General features: G+C 36.9%; 1 protein-coding gene across 2 annotated transcripts in view; it reads left to right on the top strand.

Annotated features, from left to right (window-relative positions):
* GPC6 (glypican 6) overlaps nt 1-19954 on the top strand; it is a 1075249-nt gene that overhangs the window by 529473 nt on the left and 525822 nt on the right. For both annotated transcript variants that reach the window (XM_081287406.1, XM_081287407.1), the window contains exon 3: nt 4293-4684. In XM_081287406.1, the coding sequence (XP_081143532.1) occupies nt 4293-4684 (392 nt within the window). The remainder of the gene's footprint in view (nt 1-4292; nt 4685-19954) is intronic.

Raw genomic sequence — 19954 nt, 5'->3', positions numbered from 1 at the left:
CCAGGTGGAGTCTCCACTGACCAGTGACCAAAACTCTTCACTTATTGAGCTGTAACTACATGAATTTATACCACCATGCTGGAACACTTATCTTAAACAAGATTTCAGTGAGAAGTATTTTGGACAGCAGGAGAATAGAATCGGAAAATGATGGCATATTGTGCATAATCCCAACCCCACTTCCAATCTACCACTGTGCTGATCCACAGTACTGTTAAGGAAGCCAACCCTCTGGTTTGAATAGGAGGAGATATTACTGTGTTATAAAGCCTGTGAATTCCTAGGCTGCTTTATCCCTGTTCCTTTTGCTTCCCTTTTGTTCTGTGTGCCACCTTACATTCCAGTCTGTTCATTTGAAGGCTTCATTTGAAGCCTTCCACAGATATCCTCAGGGCACCTCTTGGCTCCTAGGAGTTGATTTTTGCCCCCTAAGAGGCCTCTCCAAGCAATCCGCAGCACCGTGCAGGCTTTAATTTTGCTAGAGGAGCAATGGTAGTTTTTAGTCTGCCCCGCAGCAAACAGATGTTTCCATCTGAGATCTCCCCTCTGGATGAATAAAACCCTCCCAGAGGCTAATGCTGGCTGGAAAAATTCTTTTTGTGCACCTATGAAGCATAACTGAGCCCTAAGCAACCACCTTTGATGTATATTTTGTGATTGAGGAAGAAAATACTCAAATCGCCTTTCTTTCAGCCAGACTCTTTCTTACAGATGAGAATTTCTGTTGATCGAAGGCTTTCTCCAACATGAGCTTTTGCCCTTTCTGATTAAACAAAGGGTTACATAGAGGTTGCTTTTTCTTATATTGCGCTTGAATTTTACTCTCTCTGATGTGTTTGGACATAATACTTCATCAGCAAAATGGATCAGATAACTGTCTTCCAAATCTCTATCTTGTTTGGTTTGCTGAGAAACAGTTTCCATCCAAGCATAAAGTACTTTGTTCAGAGTCAACCTTCAAGTGGTGGAAGTCCACAGGCCTGCTGACAATAAAAGGAGCTTACTTATTTTGGCAGGACATTAGTTTTGCCTCAGTACCTTGGATTCCCATTTGTCATACGATATAAGATCAATGTATCCTAAGGTAGCAACATTTTTTATAATTGGCTGATGTATTAGTGTCTTTCAATACAAAATATTAACTTTGACTATGAGATCAGTAAACCATATAATGATTTTGAACAAGGAGTAATTTGACTTTTGAGGACCAGTGAAGCTAATAGCAACCTTTTGAGGCCACGACACACCCTTAGACAAAACTTTAAGCTTGGAATCTTCTGAAATGATTCTTGAGCCATATTTATTGAAATATGATAACTTGGTTTCTGTATTCTATTATGGATACAAATTTAAACATAAAAAAATAAAAACCACACAAGATGCAGAGAATAGACAGTCTAATTTTAATGATTCATCTTAAGAGTGCTCAGAAGCCCAATATTTCCAAGATCCTGTGTCAGGACAGGAAAAAGCTTCAGGGATTTTACTGTTGCTAATAGAAGACTAAAATTTTCATTCATAAATACAATTTTTACCTCAAGTCTTTGGAGAGCCATGATGACCAGAAGGCCTTCCCACCCCAACACACTTTTTTTTTTTACCACTTTGCAAATCTAAACCACACTATTGATTACTGACTATTCATTGCTGAAGGCACTACATTGTGTTCAATAAATTAAGCTTTAATTCCTGAGTCCAACAAAATAATTGACCTCAAAAGAAGATAAATGAATAGGCTATCTAGAGCTCATGATTAGAATCCACTTTCCAGTCTCATTATATTAGTATTTTTCAATTCAGTGATTATTCTATTCTTTTCTATATTCTTTCACAGTCTGCAATACTTTTCACCTAGTTCCTATATCAGCAGACCTAAGCTGTTTTCTTTCTTGGTTTCAAGACTGAAATATTTTAGTTATACTACTTTTAATACTTTGGTATCAATATTAATAATTTAATATAATTCCCATTTTAGGACAAACTAGGTGGCTAGCATTACTAAAAACATGTTTTTTATGCCTTTGATTCAAAAAGTTATGAATAGCATTGACATACAACATACATAATCATCTGCTTCAACACTCATTTTATTTTACCGAATCCTTAAAGATTGAACCACACTCTCTAGTGTGGTTTTCTTTATACAGATTATTTTAATTTTACAAATTTATGAGATACAGTGTGATAATTTGACACATGTATTTAGTGCATAATGATAAAATCAGGGTAGTTAACATTTCCATCTCCTTAGATATTTTTTCTTAACTTTTGACTAACATTTAACTATTGTACATATTTATGGAATTTTAATACACAACTACAATATATACAAATCAAGTCAGGGTTATTATCACTTCCATCTTCCTATCAAGTAAAACAGTTTAATAAAATGTAATCTGATTTTACATTTGAGAAAAATTAAAGTAACAAGTAATTGTTGGCTTGGACAAAATTGTATAAGGTCCCTCAGTCATAACACTTAGGCAATCCCTAAGTTTTTGTAGCCTCTGTATCAAGAGGAAAAAAAAAAAAAAAAAAAAAAAAAAAAAACCTCTTATGCTAAAAAGGGTAAACAAGTGAGCAGAGTCTTTTTAAGTTCTATTGCCTGTTTGAAAACAAATATAAGGTAGTTATCATTAGTATAAACACTATGTAATGATCAAGAAAATTGTTTGATTCTGCATTAACCACATCTGAAGCAATTAAGCATGTGTTTCTTTAGCCAGCTTCTGACAAAGCACAGAGTAGTTCCTGGGGACACAAAGAAGGACTCATCACTTTTTCCCTTCTTTCTTCAGAAAGAACCCCCCAGGGATCCAGAAAGAAAAATCTTTTTATAAAGTTTTTACTTGAAGTGCTTGAAATATCTAGGACTTGATTTGTCCCTGAATTTCCAAGGGAGAACAGAATAGCTTCAAGGAGTTTGAAGAGGTGAAGCAGAATCACTCTACTATTGGGAACTTGGATTGATAAACTCAGAAGCATTATCATTCCTTTGTGTTTTTGCCACCCCAAATTATATTATATAAATGGGATAAAGCTTAGACTTTACCTAGGCTTATTCATGCATTGATAAAACCTCAGTATTACTAGCCCAATGACTTCTGGGTTAGTGTGCGTCCCACATATTCATGGCTAGTGTGCATTACATATATACATACCCTACATACATGAGGTACCTCTTCATACAGCCTGACAGCTGAACTAGTGAGGCTAGCAGACCTAATGGCTTTTTAGCCTGCCTTATGTTTGTATCTTATCAGTGATCTCAGTGACACTCAAGAGATCTTGCAGAATGAAAGATTTCATTTGTTGTACATACTTTTCATTTAGATTGTCTTAATCAGAAAGCCCAACTATCAATATTTTGTTCAAGTAAGTTCTGTAAGATGATAGTTTGCATTTATAATGATTATCCAAGATACTTCATAGCTTTCTAATTCATTATGGCCACCTTAATTATGTTCATTATAGCTTTAGTATTAAGTGAATTTAATTGCATCATGAATCTCTGAACACTTTTAATTGATTGCTATATATAGGAACTAGAAGGAGTCCAGAATATTACATTAATTTGAACATCCCATTTAAGAACTGTTCCAAATAAAAGCAATGTAATTGAATTTAACATTACAACAAATTTGTAAATAGGCCGGAGCAAATGTGTTTATAGGTATGCATTTGTTACTGTGTTAATGGTGATACTTTGCACATTATGTTTGCAACCTATTTTGAGTTTATATCAAACCATAGATTTTCTAAAATTTAACAGTTCATAAAAAAAGAATTGAGCTATTTTAGAAGAATGTTAGGAGGTAAGCTTCGGATGTTAATGGATCCTCTCTGAAATAGAATTTACAGAGTCTTCTGATTCCTTTGTCTCATCTAAGATCACGGATGTAGATCAATTCTCATTTAAAATATTGTCTTTAGTCTGGTGCAGTGCTGCTAGCCTGTACTCTCAGCTACTCAGGAGGCTGAGGCAAGAGCATCACAAATTGGAGATCAACATATGCAACTTAGGGAGACACCCTCTCAAAATAAAAAGGACTGGGTATAGTTCAGTAATGGGGTGCTTGTCTAGCATGTGTGAGACTCTGGGTTCAATCCCCAGTATTACAAAATGAAAAAAAGTACATATTTACAAACTGTTTTGATCAGTTCATTTATATCTTAATCACAGGCTACATTTTTCTATGAAACTGCTCATTAAAAGTGGTTGTGTTTAAGACAAGTAGATGCCTTAGGCTTTCTAGATATTATTTATGATTGTTTTCTTGTTTTATCTCCAGAATTTTTCCGAGAACTTCTAGAAAATGCAGAGAAGTCCCTCAATGACATGTTTGTACGGACCTATGGGATGCTATACATGCAGAATTCGGAAGTGTTCCAGGACCTCTTCACGGAGCTGAAGAGATATTACACTGGGGGCAACGTGAACCTTGAGGAGATGCTGAATGACTTCTGGGCTCGGCTCCTAGAACGAATGTTCCAGCTGATAAACCCTCAGTATCACTTCAGTGAGGACTACCTGGAGTGCGTGAGCAAATACACAGACCAGCTGAAGCCATTTGGAGATGTGCCCCGGAAGCTGAAGATCCAGGTCACCCGTGCCTTCATTGCTGCTCGTACCTTTGTCCAGGGGCTGACCGTGGGCAGAGAGGTTGCAAACCGGGTTTCCAAGGTAATGGAAAATGCATAGTCTGTCTAATTGGCCTTCCTTTTTGTTGCTGTTGTTGTGGTTTTAAAACAAATGTTTGCCGATGATGATGATGGTGATGATGATGATGATGATGATGATGATGATGGAAGAAGTCCTATTTACTGTGTCCTTGTTCTTTGAGAAATCAATTAAGTGTCCAGGCTCAAATCTGTTTGTTTTGTTTTGTTTTCCTTGCTTGGTGTGAGAGAAGTCAAGATTTCAAGAAGTTCTCTGTGGTTTAGAAAATGTTGTCAATATTTTTTTTGCAACTTCTACCAGAGAAGTTTCTATCAGGAATGGAGCAAAACAATCATGTTGCAACTGTGATCACTTGACACTTCTGGTCAGCGGTTCAAGGATGATAAATACCCACAAAATGGTCCATTAAGAGACTGGAGTGCTCTAGGAAGTCAGGGGAGAGTCATCATCAGGCCTGCAAGTAGGTACCAATTGTTCAGAACAGTAGCACCTGGCATTTATTCTTTATCATGTGTCAAAGTGATGGAATTCCTTAGTAGTGATGGAAGAGCCTTTCCTGACACCTGTAGAACTCGATTAGGGAGGACTAATGAGTGCCACTATAGATTCTGGCAGATAATTCCTTTCATTCTCCATTATTTTGTAATCCTATGCCATGGTTTGTGTTGAACTTATGAGAAAGATAAATCACTGATCCCAATTTGGGCCTTTCCTGGAGGATGGCATCTCTAAAACTTTAGTGCAAGGGATCACTCTCCACTGCCATCCATGAAGCACTGAATATTTCCTCTCTAGAGGAAATATTAAGTTCTTCCTTGACATTTAACTGCTCTTATGAGATGTGCTTTCCCATTTACAAGGTCAGCCTTATGAAGAAACAAAAAGATGGTCACTATAAGCAGTAAAGAAAAAACAATACACACAAGGAATCTGGTACCATATCGCCTAGAAAAGGTCATATTTGTACAGACGATTGCCAAACAGTACTTTTTTTAATTTCAGGGATGTGCCAAAGAGCCACAGTGTTCTTCACAACTGTTGGTGCTGTATTTCTTTTTCTTTCCACATTGATCTCAACATTTACATCTTGGCATAAGGATGGTGTTTACTCTTGAAAATGTTTCTTCATAGCACAATTTGTCAAATTCATAGCATTCCATTTTTTTTACATTATCATTTCCTAAAATGTTTAAACATATGGGAAGGTTATTTGCAAAAGGCTTTTAAAGGGATAATTGCCATTAATGATATAAATGTCCTATCACTCTGACATTTGATACAATGACTTTTATTGAATATCAACAACGTTTGACATAGTGAAGGAACTACCCAAAAGTGGAATAAAAAGGAGTTACCCAAGTGGACTAGCAAGAGGAAGTAGGACCTCCCAAAGATGGTCAGTGAAATATAAATTAGTATAAAAAATACATATTTCATATTTTGGAGCAGAAAGATTTTGTTTCAAAAGTAAGTTTTATCGAAAATGTTAAAACTAAAAATAAGTGTAGTCTCAGAGGCCTCTGATGGAAGCGTTCACTCTGGAAGAACAAAACTTGCAGCCAGCGTGAGGGAGACCTCACCTCTTAGGAGGTGAGAGACCCAAGGTGTGGGAGTACACGTGCACCATTCCTTGCCATCCACACTTATTCTGCCTGACGTGAATAACATTTCAATGCATGTGTCACAATCTGGGTGCTCCTGTGAGAGAGGGGGATATGTATTTGCTAACCAAGTGTCTAAGGTCATAGGGAAGGTTGCAGCTGACTCTGCTGCTTATTGGAGGGGGGCTCCATAGCAGGTACCCACAGAGGGCCTCCCCTCACTCGTTCCAGACTATCCAATTCTGAGGTCTCCTCTAGCAAAATCAATCATGCTCCTCCCTGTGGTGAAGGCCAACATCACAGACCAATCATCAGTACAGTATGATCTTTTGTTTTTTCCCCTAGAAGTGAGAAGTGTTGTACTCTACAACAGTAGAGTCTTTGTTTCCCTAATCCTCTCATTGGCAGGGGTGTTTGTTGATCGTGTGACCATGAAAAGTTCATCTTTCTGTGCAGATCTTGGCTTAGCTGACCTGAATTTCATTAGCGCTAATCAACTAAAACCATGAATCTCATGATGACATCCAGGCATTGCCTTTTGGAGAAAGGTAGGTAGGTAGGTCAGTAGGTAGATAAATAGATATAGCAAGAGATGAAATGAAACTGAAGTTTTTACTAAAATAATTTATGACTCAAGGATTTTAGTGTTTCACCTATGAATTTTCTACCCAAATGATTACCCAGATGGTCTGTAGATGACCAAACTAGAAATGGATCTACTAGTGCTATGATGCTTTCAGCACCCACAATACTTTTGTGACAAAGATAAAATATTACAAGGACTAACCCTACCTTAAGAGAAGAAAGAATTATGTTTGAGGTTGAAGTCCATCACAAAACCGATGTCACTGCGTGCTCTATTAATTAAGTAATTTAATGATGGGAGTAGAGTTAGAGGTTTTAAGGCAAACATCCCAGTTTGAGATCAGCAAAGGAGCTCATCTCCTACACCATGTTTTAGGGATTTTTGTTCCCTTCAGTTTCTCTCTTCATTTACAGTGACTACTTAAATCTTTGAAATAATCATTAATAGCTTCTAATTAATTGTTTTGACTGGAAACTTTACCTCTTTGGCAAAACACAGTAGTTAGACACAAATGTTTTGACATCATGTTATAGGGAATTTCCTTGTAAGAAAAATGGGAGACTAATTTGTAAGCATCAATAGAATTAGTTTCAAAACTTACACTTGCCATTTTATGGATTCAAACCACGTCTTTTTCTCAATTTTGAAAGGAGAGAATTCACTATGAAGTAATTGTAGTTCAAGCTCTGACTCAGAAGCATGATGTGATTCTAGAGGATTCATTGTCTATGTGAATCACCACTTTTTTGGGTGTTAGGTTTTTGTCACGTGACCAAAATTCCTGACGGGAACAGCTTAGAGGAGGAGAAGTTTATTTGGGGCTCACAATTTCAGATCTTCAGTTCATGGTGGGCCAACTCCATTGCTCTAGGCCTGAGGTATGACAGAACATGATGGCAGAAGGGCGTGGTGGAGGAAAACTGCTCAGCTCATGAGAGGAGAGAGAGAGAGAGAGAGAGAGAGAGAGAGAGAGAGAGAGAGAGAGAGAATGTGTTAGGGGAGACAGAGACAGAGATGCCAGGAATGAAAATATAGACCCCCAAAGCAAGGCCCTAGAATGACCTGCTTCCTCAGCTACATCCCACTTGCCTATAGTTAACTACCCAGTTAATTCATTCAAATTATTAATCCCTCAAATGTCTTAATTCTCTGAGATTAGTACAGCTGCCATAGTTGAATTATTTCACCTCTGAACATTCATGCATCATCTGACATAAGCTTATTAGGGGACACCTCATATCTAAATCATAACATTGAGCATGCCAAGTGTTGGCAAGATAGAGAGTATCAGACTATCCATATTTTGCCAGTGCATGTGTAAATTGATGTACTTACTTCCAATAATGAGTTGAAAAAATTGTTATTATTGAAGAAATATATATCCTGAATCTATGGTTCTTCCCCTGGAGGACTAGTACATATATAGAAGAATGTTCATAGTAGCATTGTTTAAAACAGAATAAAAAGTAGAAATATCATTAATGTTCCCTGTGTGTAAGTGTTGATTATTTCATACCATGAAATCCTATGGAGCATAAAAAATAAATGAATCACAGACATATTTACAGATAAATTGCAGAAACCTCACTAAAGAATACACGCCTGAAATCACCAAATATTACATACTTCACATAAAGTACAAAATGCAAAACTAAGCCATATGTTATTTAGGATTAAAAATATATATAGGATTTAAAATATATATAGTAAAACTGATGGAAATCTGATAGAAATCCAGAGAATGATAAACACAACATCAGGTGGTATTCTCTTCTAGAAACAAGTTTTGGAGTTACAATCAAGGAGGGACACACAGGAGTTAAGGAGTTCCTACAATTATTCGTAGCATATATTTCTTATTCCAGTTTCTGGGTATATACATGAGTGAATAGGTGTATGCATACTTGTGTGTATAAGATGAATTTTTAATTTTAATTTTTGATGATACTGGGAATTAAACCCAGGGCCTCATGCATGCTAAACAAACACTATACTACTGTACTACACCCCCGGTTCTTTAATTTTATTTTTGAGATTGAGTCTTGCTGAGTTGCCTAGGCTGACCTTGAACTTGTAATCCTCCTGGTGGGAATAGAGGGGAAACAACCCCATACCAAGCTTGTAAGATTCCTTTTTTTAATTAAATAAATTAAAGCTGGGAAAGTCTTTACCATTGACCATCTATTTCTTGCCACCTGTGTATCTCTGATAATGTTCCTGAGCTACCCTCCATTGTTTATATGACCTACAGCTAGTTTGCTCCATATTCTGCTAAATGACATTGGGTAGACATGGAAGACAAAGCTCTAAAATGAGCATAAAAACAAATTTTAATAATAATAATAATAATATAGTAGTCTTCCAAGAATAAATCCATACTAATCATTGCCCCTTTATTAAAACACCATTCTCATTCTATCATATACACCTGGTAGTGAGTAGAAGCATGAATGCCAGGTGGCCACTCTGAAATCTTTGACGTCGCCAAGACCAAAGAGGGAGCTTTGTAAAGAGACATGAACAGGTTGTCTGCTTAAGCATGCATGGCTTAAACCTTATTCTCCATGGAGGCAAATGTGGAAATGACTCAAGTATCTTCCTGGGCCATCATAATGCCATTTACACAAAGACACAACTTTCATATCTTTTTGCTTTAATAAAAGTGATTTCCAGGAGGAAAAGCCAAAAATTGTGTCAAGGGCAATCACTTCAGCTAGGCAAGTCGTTTCATTGGTTTATTCCAGAGAAAGAGGATAGGTAGTACAGTTGGGATGCATAGAACTTAAGCTGTTGGCTGACAGTGTCGTCAGTTTATCATCTGTCTATCATCTATCGAAAGTCTGTTTTTTTTAAATTGATTGTTCAAAACATTACAGAGCTCATGATATATCATCTTTCATACATTAGACTCAATTGGGTTTTGAACTCCCATTTTTACCCCAAATACAGATTGCAGAATCACAACTGTTACATACTCACAATATTACATAATGGCATATTAGTGACTGTTGTATTCTGCTACCTTTCCTATCTCCTACATCCCCCCTCCCCTCCCCTCCCCTCCCATCTTCCCTCTCTACCTCCCCTACTGTTGTTCAATTCTCTCTCCTTTTTCCCCCCTCCCCCTTGCCCCTCATAACCTCTTATAATTTTGTGTATCATTGAAGGTCTCCTACCATTTCCATATGCTTTCCCTTCTCTCTCCCTTTCTCTCCCCCCATTCGTCTTTGTTTACTGTTAGTCTTTTCCTCATGCTCTTCCTTCCTGTTCTGTTCTTAGTTGCTCTCTTTATATCAAAGAAGACATTTGGCATTTGTTTTTTAGGGCTTGGCTAGCTTCACTTAGCATAATCTGCTCTAATGCCATCCATTTCCCTGCAAATTCTATGATTTTGTCATTTCTTAGTGCTGCATAATACTCCATTGTGTATAGATGCCACATTTTTTTTTATCCATTCATCTATTGAAGGGCATCTAGGTTGGTTCCACAGTCTAGCTATTGTGAATTGTGTCGCTATAATCATTGATGTGGCCGTATCCCTATAGTGCACTCTTTTAAGGTCCTCAGGGAATAGACCCAGAAGGGCGATAGCTGGGTCAAATGGTGGATCCATTCCCAGCTTTCCCAGGAATCTCCATACTGCTTTCCAAATTGGCCTCACCATTTTGCAGTCCCACCAGCAGTGTACAAGTGTACCCTTTTCCCCACATCCCCGCCAACACTTATTGTTGTTTGACTTCATAGTGGCTGCCAATCTTACTGGAGTGAGATGGTATCTTAGGGTGGTTTTGATTTGCATTTCTCTGACTGCTAGAGATGGTGAGCATTTTTTCATGTACTTGTTGATTGATTGTATGTCCTCCTCTGAGAAGTGTCTGTTCAGGTCCTTGGCCCATTTGTTGATTGGGTTATTTGCTATCTTATTGTTTAATTTTTTGAGTTCTTTGTACATTCTGGATATTAGGGCTCTATCTGAGGTGTGAGGGGTAAAAATTTGTTCCCAGGATGTAGGCTCTCTATTTACCTCTTTTATTGTTTCCCTTGCTGAGAAAAAACTTTTTAGTTTAAGTAAGTTCCATTTGTTTATTCTTGTTATTAACTCTTGGGCTATGGGCGTCCTATTAAGGAATTTGGAGCCCGACCCCACTATAATGTAGATCGGAGCCAACTTTTTCTTCTATCAGATGCAGCGTCTCTCATTTGATATCTAGCTCCTTGATCCATTTTGAGTTAACTTTTTTCTACCAGGGATTGAACCCAGGGGCACTTAACCATGGAGCCACATCACTATCCCCATTTTCTGTTTTTAAATTTTGAAACAGAGTCTCACTTACTTAGGGTCTCACTAAGTTGCTGAGGCTGGCTGTGAACTTTCGATCCTCCTGCCTCAGCTTTCCAAGCTGCTGGGATTATAGGCATATGCCACTGCACCTAGCTAGGCTCTCTACAACCTTTTTTTTCCCTGTGGGTCATGATTTTGAAAGAAAAATCTGACTTTTAGTTCTTAGAAAGACCAGAAAATTTTCATCAACAGACACCTGTCTGTGTGCACTACATAGAACTGGCGTTTTGCATCCAGGGCTCTTAAGTAGTTCTTCCACCTGAGTAAACAACATGAATTAACAATGTGTCCTAGAAAGCAGTGAGCAGAGCCAATTTTCAATAAATGTGGTTGATGCTCGATAAGATTGAGAGAAATTTTCCATCAATTTTGGTGAAATGAAGGCTATGAATTGCCTGCATTTAAGGCTTCCTCTGATCACAATGGGAAACCATTCTGAAGAATTTACTGGATTCAATTTAAAGGAGACCTGGCATTCTATTTAGTTGTTTGCTTTGGAGCAAGAATTTAAGATGTAAAGTAAGACCACCTGTTGTAGCTATTGCCTGAATTATTGGTTTTATACCTTCTGTGGCAATTTTTTGATTGGATTTAATTTTTGTGGAGTGATCCAGAAATGAAAAGAACCAGGAGAGGCCTTAGGTGAATGAAACCTGTTTGTAGTTCTTTTGTGGTTAATGTATTCTCTTCTGTAATTTATGGTTATTCATTATAGATTACCTCAATAATATACAGTGTTAGGAAGACTGGATGAACCTTTTGAAATTATCAATAATGCTTTCAGTTTACAACTTTTAAATCAACCTAAATAATTTATGCTCACTGCTTTATGATGGTATTGTAGATGTCACATTATATTTGGAAAATACTTTGCAGTTGATTAATAAATAATTTCATGGTTAAAAATAGTAAGAAATGATAACAAGGAACCATAGCAACAAAAATAGCTTATTAATAAAGTCCATTGAAAATGTATGAATTTTACCATGGCCCTGGTAATGTTCGAAGCCTTGTAAATCCAAAGAGTACAAAGAATTCCAGGTGTCAGAAGAAGAAAAGAACATTTTCCACTCTAGAATAGTGGGATGGAGCTCAGTTGAGTCTACATTTTTTTGAGACCCCATTTTTATTAAAACCATGAAATCATTTTGAATAAAATAATTAAAATTGTTCTTACTAACTTTAAGTTTTTTTTTTCAAAGTTGATAGGTTGGGCATATGAATTTGGGAAATGTTTGAGTTAGGAAAAGGGTGAAAATCAAAGACAATGAAGCCGTTCATTTCCAAGGCATAAAAGCTGTGTAGCCTCTCTTCTTTTGTGGCTTATGTCTATTTCTAATAACTATGTTTGAACTATTAACTGCATGTTGAAGGGCTTGTGGGTATTCTGCAGGAGACATGAGCTCCTAACATGGTGAAGGGTGCTTTTAATTTAATGTTATATTACTATTAGAATTCCATTAAAATGAGCACCTTTCCCTCCCACCAAATCCAATTTTGAAATTCTATTCATACTGAAAAGAGAAATGAAGGGGCTTCTTAACTTTCCCTAAATGTGCCATAAGTAGATAAAGTTGGAGTTGGGGGCCACAGTTCTTACTATACTGTACCTATCAGGGATAATCTTTGACCCTACTGGATATTTTTAATACTTGACCATTCATCTGGCCCAGATGCAGATCCTTGTAAAAACAGACCTATTGTGGAGTTTTAGCTCAGTCTTAATCAGTAAACATTTGGTCAGTATGTTTTCTATGTTGAATTCTGTTGGTAAGCTCTTGAGATACCAAGACCAAGCTAAGTGGGAAGAGAGAAGCAGAAATAAATAGTGTCATTATATAATGAGACAACTGTGCAAAAAAAAAAAATGTTTTAGGAACAGAATGGAGGGATGCCTAGTATAATCTTAGAATGCAAATAGACTTTCAGGGACATTGATTTCTGGACTGCATGTTGAAGGACATGTGGGTATTGTGCAGGTGACATGAGCACCTAACACGGTGAAAGATGCTTCAGGCAGAGAAGTAGCAACTGAGCTCAACCGTAGGGGTATGAAGCCAAATGCTGTGTGCAGGCATGTGTATTCCTGAGGCGTGAAGTGCATAGCAATGAACAGAAGGAGATAAAGCAAGCTGGATGTTCAAATTAAAACTGTCTGTGTCACTAAGGAATCTGTGCATGTCCATTCTGCCTGCACATTAAAAACAACTTTCTGTGAATAGAAGCAGTGCAGTACTTTCAAGGGACCGATAAGTGTGGCTCATCTTGTGTATATGAGACAGTGTTCTATGAGAAACAACAATGAATGGAGTCACCTATGAGAAAATCACAGTCTAACCAGAATATATAAACATAAAAATTTGAATGTAATATAAGTGATCAGGATAATGATGGAAGTGTGGATAAGATACAGAGTTCTTTGTTGTGAGAAATTGGAGAAAACACCTTAAAGTTGGCAGTAGTCAGACTTGAACTTAAAAAATGAATAGTGTCTTTCAGAGGAATGAAAGAGGAACAGTTTTCTTGCTAGGGGTCCAGGTCCTAGATCTTTGGAGATGAAGCCAGAAGGTAGATTTGGCCCCTATTATTTGGTCCTTATATTTGAAATTTAGGAATTTGAAGGGCTTTGCATAGGGGCAAGGGCTACCTGCCAATTTTTTTCAAAAGATAAATATGTAATCAGATCTTTACTTGAGACAGATGGTGTATGGAGATGACAAACTGGATGAGGGAGGATGAGGGCAGGTGCTGGGATTGGAAGCTGCTGTAATGGACCAGATGAGAGGTGGTGAGACCTGAGTCAGAGCAGCATGGAGCAGAGAGGAGATGGCATCTAGAGGGAAGTGGATTCTCCAGCACAGCAGCTAAGGTGCTGCCTTTTTAGGATCTGTCCCCAGCATCAAGCATACCTGGCACTTAGTTGGTTCCTAGTTAGTAGCAGTTGTCCATCTGTTGACAGATTTTGAAAACTTACCAAGATATAAATGTTGCTGAATGACAGTAACATTTAATTAAAGAAGAGAATGGGATCAGAAGAGCTCTCAGGGAGTATACATATTTAAAAATCATTCAAAAGAGAAAGACAATACCGAAAGGTAGAAAAATATGTTTTCCTAAAAGTAAATGGAGGGAAAATTTTAAAAAAGAAAATAGGTAGTAATGAACAGTCTCAACTTGCAGATAGTGGGAAGGACGCAGAAAATTGACCTTGGATTTTACCACTAGGATGTTACGAACAACAAGCATAGCTAGATTGGAGTAATGTAATAGGTTGTATTAACTCCATTGCTCCTACTGATTCTGGAACAAGGGCCACAAATCATAGTGTCTAGACTGGAAGCTACATATGAATAGTCTGTTGCCATTCACGACAAGGTAAGTAAAAAAAAAAAAAAAAAAACTGAAAGTGTTTTAAAAATCTTGATAGCAATTTCACACTGATATCCAAGGCACTATCTGTAGACTCGTCTTTGAACATCATTGAACTCCTTGGTAAGTGTCCTAGGGTGAGAACTGCATATTGCTTATGCTCTGTAGGATCAGGTATCTGGTCATGACACATTTGCAAAATCCAAGCAACCAACCAAAGTCAGTCCAGATAATTAGAGGCTCAAACATAGGTTTAGATGTACTTTTCTAAAATAACACAAAAAGTAGGAAACTAATGAACATGGTTTGCTTGTTTCTGTTGGAGTGTTTGGGTTTTATCTACCCTGCATTCAGTTCCCCTTTACCCTTTTTTTGTGCCTTTCTGCCCTAGATTTTTCCCCTGGGATATATTCGCTGTATTTACAAACATGATGGGCTCACAGTAAATCCATTTTGATTGGCATGTCTGTGGTTTGCTGGTGCCCCATAAGTATAAGAATTCCTCTGGGGCCATGTAAAATGTTTGCTACAAACAGACAAGATGTCTTTGTTACTAATAGTGAACATCCACTGGTGAACTGTACCAATTAAGGTACATCACATATTAAAAAAAAAAAAAAAAAGCCCAATGATAAAACTAGTGCTGTCACTCAAAGAACAGTGCTTCTAGAATGGTTTCAGAAAGAAAAATGGAACTGATGGTTTATCCCAGTGTCAACACTGCCTCTCTTCTAGGGTATTTATCTCCCAATGCATTTATTCTCTTCTGGCAAAAAAAGGTTTCAAGGAAACAAAGTTTTAACAATAGTCATATTCTAAGTATTCACACATGCAAAAGCAGGTTGGGAACACAGGGTGTAGGATATCCTAGGCTGAACTTGAAAGTTTGGAGAATTTCTCTTTTATTGTCCCATCTTCTGAGATTCAATGTTACAAGGACATCCCTGGTGCAATATCGTGCACTGTAGAGTTTTATGATCCAAGGTACACATCAAAAGAATTTTAATAAAGCTTGACAGATATATGGCATTAATAGTGCTGACATGCTGAAGCAGGATGTAGGTAGGGAGGGTTACATGAAGTATTTTTTTTAATGAGGTATTAGGTCAGACGGATATTTGTGAGAAAGAGGGGAGGTGTACGATTGCATTCCATAGGTTTTCTCCATTGTTATCTTTGTGATGGCAAGAAAGGTTGCTTCTCTCCATGTCTGTGCTTTGCATTTCTTCATCTTGATGAGCTGATGTTCGGCACAAACACAATGGGTCAGTACCAGATGCTCAGAAACAAGTAATCTTCCCAAACAGTATTGAAGTTCTACATTTTCTTCTGCCAACTGGGATAGTCAAGAGTGAAAATGGACAGTTCAGGTTGTCAGTAATAGGATAATGGTGACCTTGACATTCAGATGTAAGTAAAACTATAGCCTAAATCGATAGATCATCCAAGTTAACCTTGGGTGGCCTTAAAATAACTTGCATAAGCAGATATGTGAATTCATTTTTACCCTTGCAGGATGTGCTACATGTCAAAAATACTACTGTTGTGTACAATACTCAGCAGAAAGCAGAGGGTTTTACATGTGAATTTTGTCCTCTTCAGTTTATTGTATCTGAAGAAGTCAGGAAGATAAACTTTTCTGGATTCATTTTATGTAAAAAGTTGACAATCAAAAACACCCATTCGTTGAACATTTTAAACTTTCATAAATTTATTAATTATGGAAACATTATTCCCTATACTCTTCTCATAGTAGGTACAAATGTAAGTCTCTCCATAAAGAAATATATTCATTTATAAATAATGGATGTTAAAAGTTTCATTTCCTCTTGGCTTGCTAAAAACACATTCTCTTACCAAAAATATATCAAGACATAAGACAACATTTATTTCACTGTTTTTCGATGAAAATGGATAATATTTAGTAGAAAGTACATGATTTTATAGGGCTGTAAAAAATAGCAGAGAACTAAGCACTCTGCAGAAGTTGTCTTTCCCTCCTTCTGAGGATTTTGTTGTTCAAATTATAGGCTGGGCCACAGAGAATTCAACTATGCTTGCAATAAAGAATTTTATTGAAAAGACGAACCTTATGATATCCTGCTGCATTTGTAGACAGAAGATAACTATATAAAATATTTATGACACTATTTCCATAAAATATCCGAACTATCTATTTTGGAATAGAGAGAAACATACCCTGACATTTTGGCAAGGATGGCAGATAGAATCCAGATTGAAAAAAAAAAATTTTATGCGTTTTTTTTTTTTTTTTTTAGTTTAAAGTGTTCGCCCCCACCCCAGCAACAGCCTGATATACCATATGTTTAATAAATTGTAAAAACCCTCTGCTCCCAACTATCCAAGTCTTCCCCCTTGACTGATTTATAGTTCTTCACATGTGCGGTGATTAGGGACAAAGAAAACCAGGGAAATGATACAAACTTCTGAATCATCCAAACCAAACTGAGTTATTTTCTTTCAAGTGACCTAGAAAATTCCAGAAAAATTGTTACTCTAGCTTAGATCACCAGAATATTTACTTTTTCTTGGTGATCAGGAAAAAAAATATTTTATGTATTTAATATATATTTTTCAAGCTATAAAATCAATATATGCTAATCCATTTTTCTTTCTTTCTTTTATTTAATTTTTTTTGGGAAATGCAGACAGCTCCAAAGAAGAGAATAAAATAATCCTAAATTCCCCCTGTAGGAATAACTGATTTCAAAAGCTTGTGTTTCTAATGCACTGCTGATATAATTTTATGCTGTCAAATTGTGTGAGATGTTTAATACTGAATTCTACTTTTTTCATTTTATCATCTTATGCATTTTTAACACATCAGTGGCATTTCTTCAAAAAATATAGTTATTAAAAAATTTATACTATGATGTGAAAAGAATTTTGTTGCCAATATTTCTAGGAAATCTCACAAATAGTAACCTCATAGACATTCTTACTAAGAGAATGTCTTAATGTTTCTGTGTGCGTGCATGCATGTTTATTGTGACTCATTCTGCACTTTGAATCCTATAATACATGGGACCTTCATGAATCCCTTATTAAGTATTTAACTATTAAAGTTTATTGATTGATTTAGGTACTCTAAACAGTTGTATGGCTTAGATGCAGGTTATTTCCTCCCCACAAGGAACAAAAAAATAAAAAATAAAAAAAATAGAGACACAATGTAGAGGTAGGAATGAGACTGACCAAAGAATGTTTACTAGAAATCCTTGGATAATACTTTCCATTGGGCCCCAAATCTGGATCTAAACCAGATTACAAACCAGTGGACCTTGGTCTAAACTGACCCACAGACATATTTTATTTGGCTTGCATTCTTTAAGATTTCACATGTTATTTTAAAATTGGGAGGATCCCTATAAAATGTGGATTTCTACAGTTTCTTGGAACATAAGACAGCCCTGGGCCTGTGACTGCACCGTAAAAATCAGCTGGAGTTAATTAATGTTAACTTGAGCTTGTTTTAGCATCATCGTCCATGTTCCAATTTGAAGCGGGTCTGATCACTCCAGTTCCTGGCCTAATCCTGAGGTCAGTGTTGGTGGCCATCTGTTGCAATGCTTGGCTCTTTTATTCGTATATTTGTAATAGAGAAATGTTTCTCTGTATCTGTTTTTTTTTTTTTTTTTAACTGAAAGTGAAAAAGTGGAAGCCAAATGAGGACATGTTTGAAGAAAAAAAAAGAAAATGGTAGATAGCTTTTTTCTCTCTCTTTTTGGATGGGTAGCATATTCTAAGTATTCAGTATGCTAATGGCTTCGATGTTTAAAGAATATGAACTTCCCCCATAGTTACTGTTTGACCTCTCAGCCTTTGAATTTGTGAAGTTTCTTGAAGCCTTCTATTAGCCACCAAGAGGAGGTTAACATGATTCCTTAATAAGGGAAAGCAAACCAACAGTGAAGAAAAAGTTGTATCATTCCCATTGTTAGAACCAGAATGACTCCCCCGCCCCATCCCTTAATGTACTCAGGAGTGTTCTCATAATATACACAACGAGAAGTTTACTTCTGCAGAAATGGGCACAGGCCTAACCAGAACATCATCACTGTTATGGAGTCCTCTTCCTGTCTAAGCTAACAGCTATTGAGTAGTTGCCAGATACTCCACTGGGTACTTTTCATGTATTACCACTTAGTACCTGCATTAAACCTGTGGGATAGGTGTGGTGGTTATTTCACTGGTTGGAGGAGGATCCTTGGGCTGAATGCCACAGTCCCTGCTGCCATTCCACACTGCCTCACAGAGGGTTGGGGCTTTTGTCTTTGAATGTAAAGCTCGATGGTCTATGGCAGCTCCATGAAGCAGTATGGTGTGAACCGCACATACAATTCAAATTTTCTTTCAGTGAAAAGAAAAAACAGGTGAAATAGTTTTAATGTTCCATTTAACCCGGTATATCCAAAACATTGTCATTTAAATGTGCAATCAATAAAAATCAATGCATGCATTTTAATTTCATGTAAAAATTCTACAAACTACTAATTATTAGAAAAAACTCAAAGAGCTCCTTTAAGACATCAAAGAAGACATTCAAGATATTTAGCTCTTTACACAGGTCCAGATACTCATGAAGGTGGCCCATCGCTGATTAAATGACTCCAAACCACATGACTCATTTGTGTCCAGAGAGTTGAGGTTATTTCCCATTTTTTACAACGAAGGCACTTTTCAGGTAACAGCCCCTGAAGTATTAGTTCTCTTAGATTTCTCATTATATTACATACACAGTCAAATTTCAGCATGCATTTTGGACTTGCATCTCAATTTGGACTAGCCACATTTCACATGCTCAGGAGCCACAAGTGGCTAGTGTCTAATGAATTGGACAGGATAGCAATATAGTTTTGAGGCACTCCTCTTCTATTGAAGGTAAAGAAGTTTTAGGAACTCATCCCAGAAAGTTTAAACTCCTATAATTGATTATTCATATAGTGCCTCTGGTTACTAGGAAAAGAGAGGAATAAATTGTCTTTGCATAATGCCTTCTTGTCATTGATTGGAACTTTAACATAACACTTTATTGAGAGATTTGTTTCTGCCAGTGCCTCAAAGGCCCTGTATTTGATACCTACTGGTGTCCCTAAGTGTGAGAAGCATCAGGAAGGTTACAAATCACCATGAATGCCTTACTCTATGATTTTCAATCTGCCCTGGAGAAGTGGAGGAGACTAATTATTATAGCAGCTGGCAAATATCTGTGGGTGGCAGCATCAGCAGTAAACAAAATAAATAAGTGCCAAATTAGGATCATGGGTGGGGAGACTCTCTGAGGTATTTCGCTTTTAAAGGTGGTTCCTAATAATCACGAAGATGGCATATTACTAGATTAAATGACTCAAAAT

The sequence above is a fragment of the Spermophilus citellus genome (genome assembly GCF_964194105.1).
Source record: "Spermophilus citellus genome assembly, chromosome: 1".
Lineage (NCBI taxonomy): Eukaryota > Metazoa > Chordata > Mammalia > Rodentia > Sciuridae > Spermophilus > Spermophilus citellus.
The sequence above is the reverse complement of the archived record's forward strand: the minus strand, read 5'-3'. Positions and strand labels throughout refer to the sequence as shown.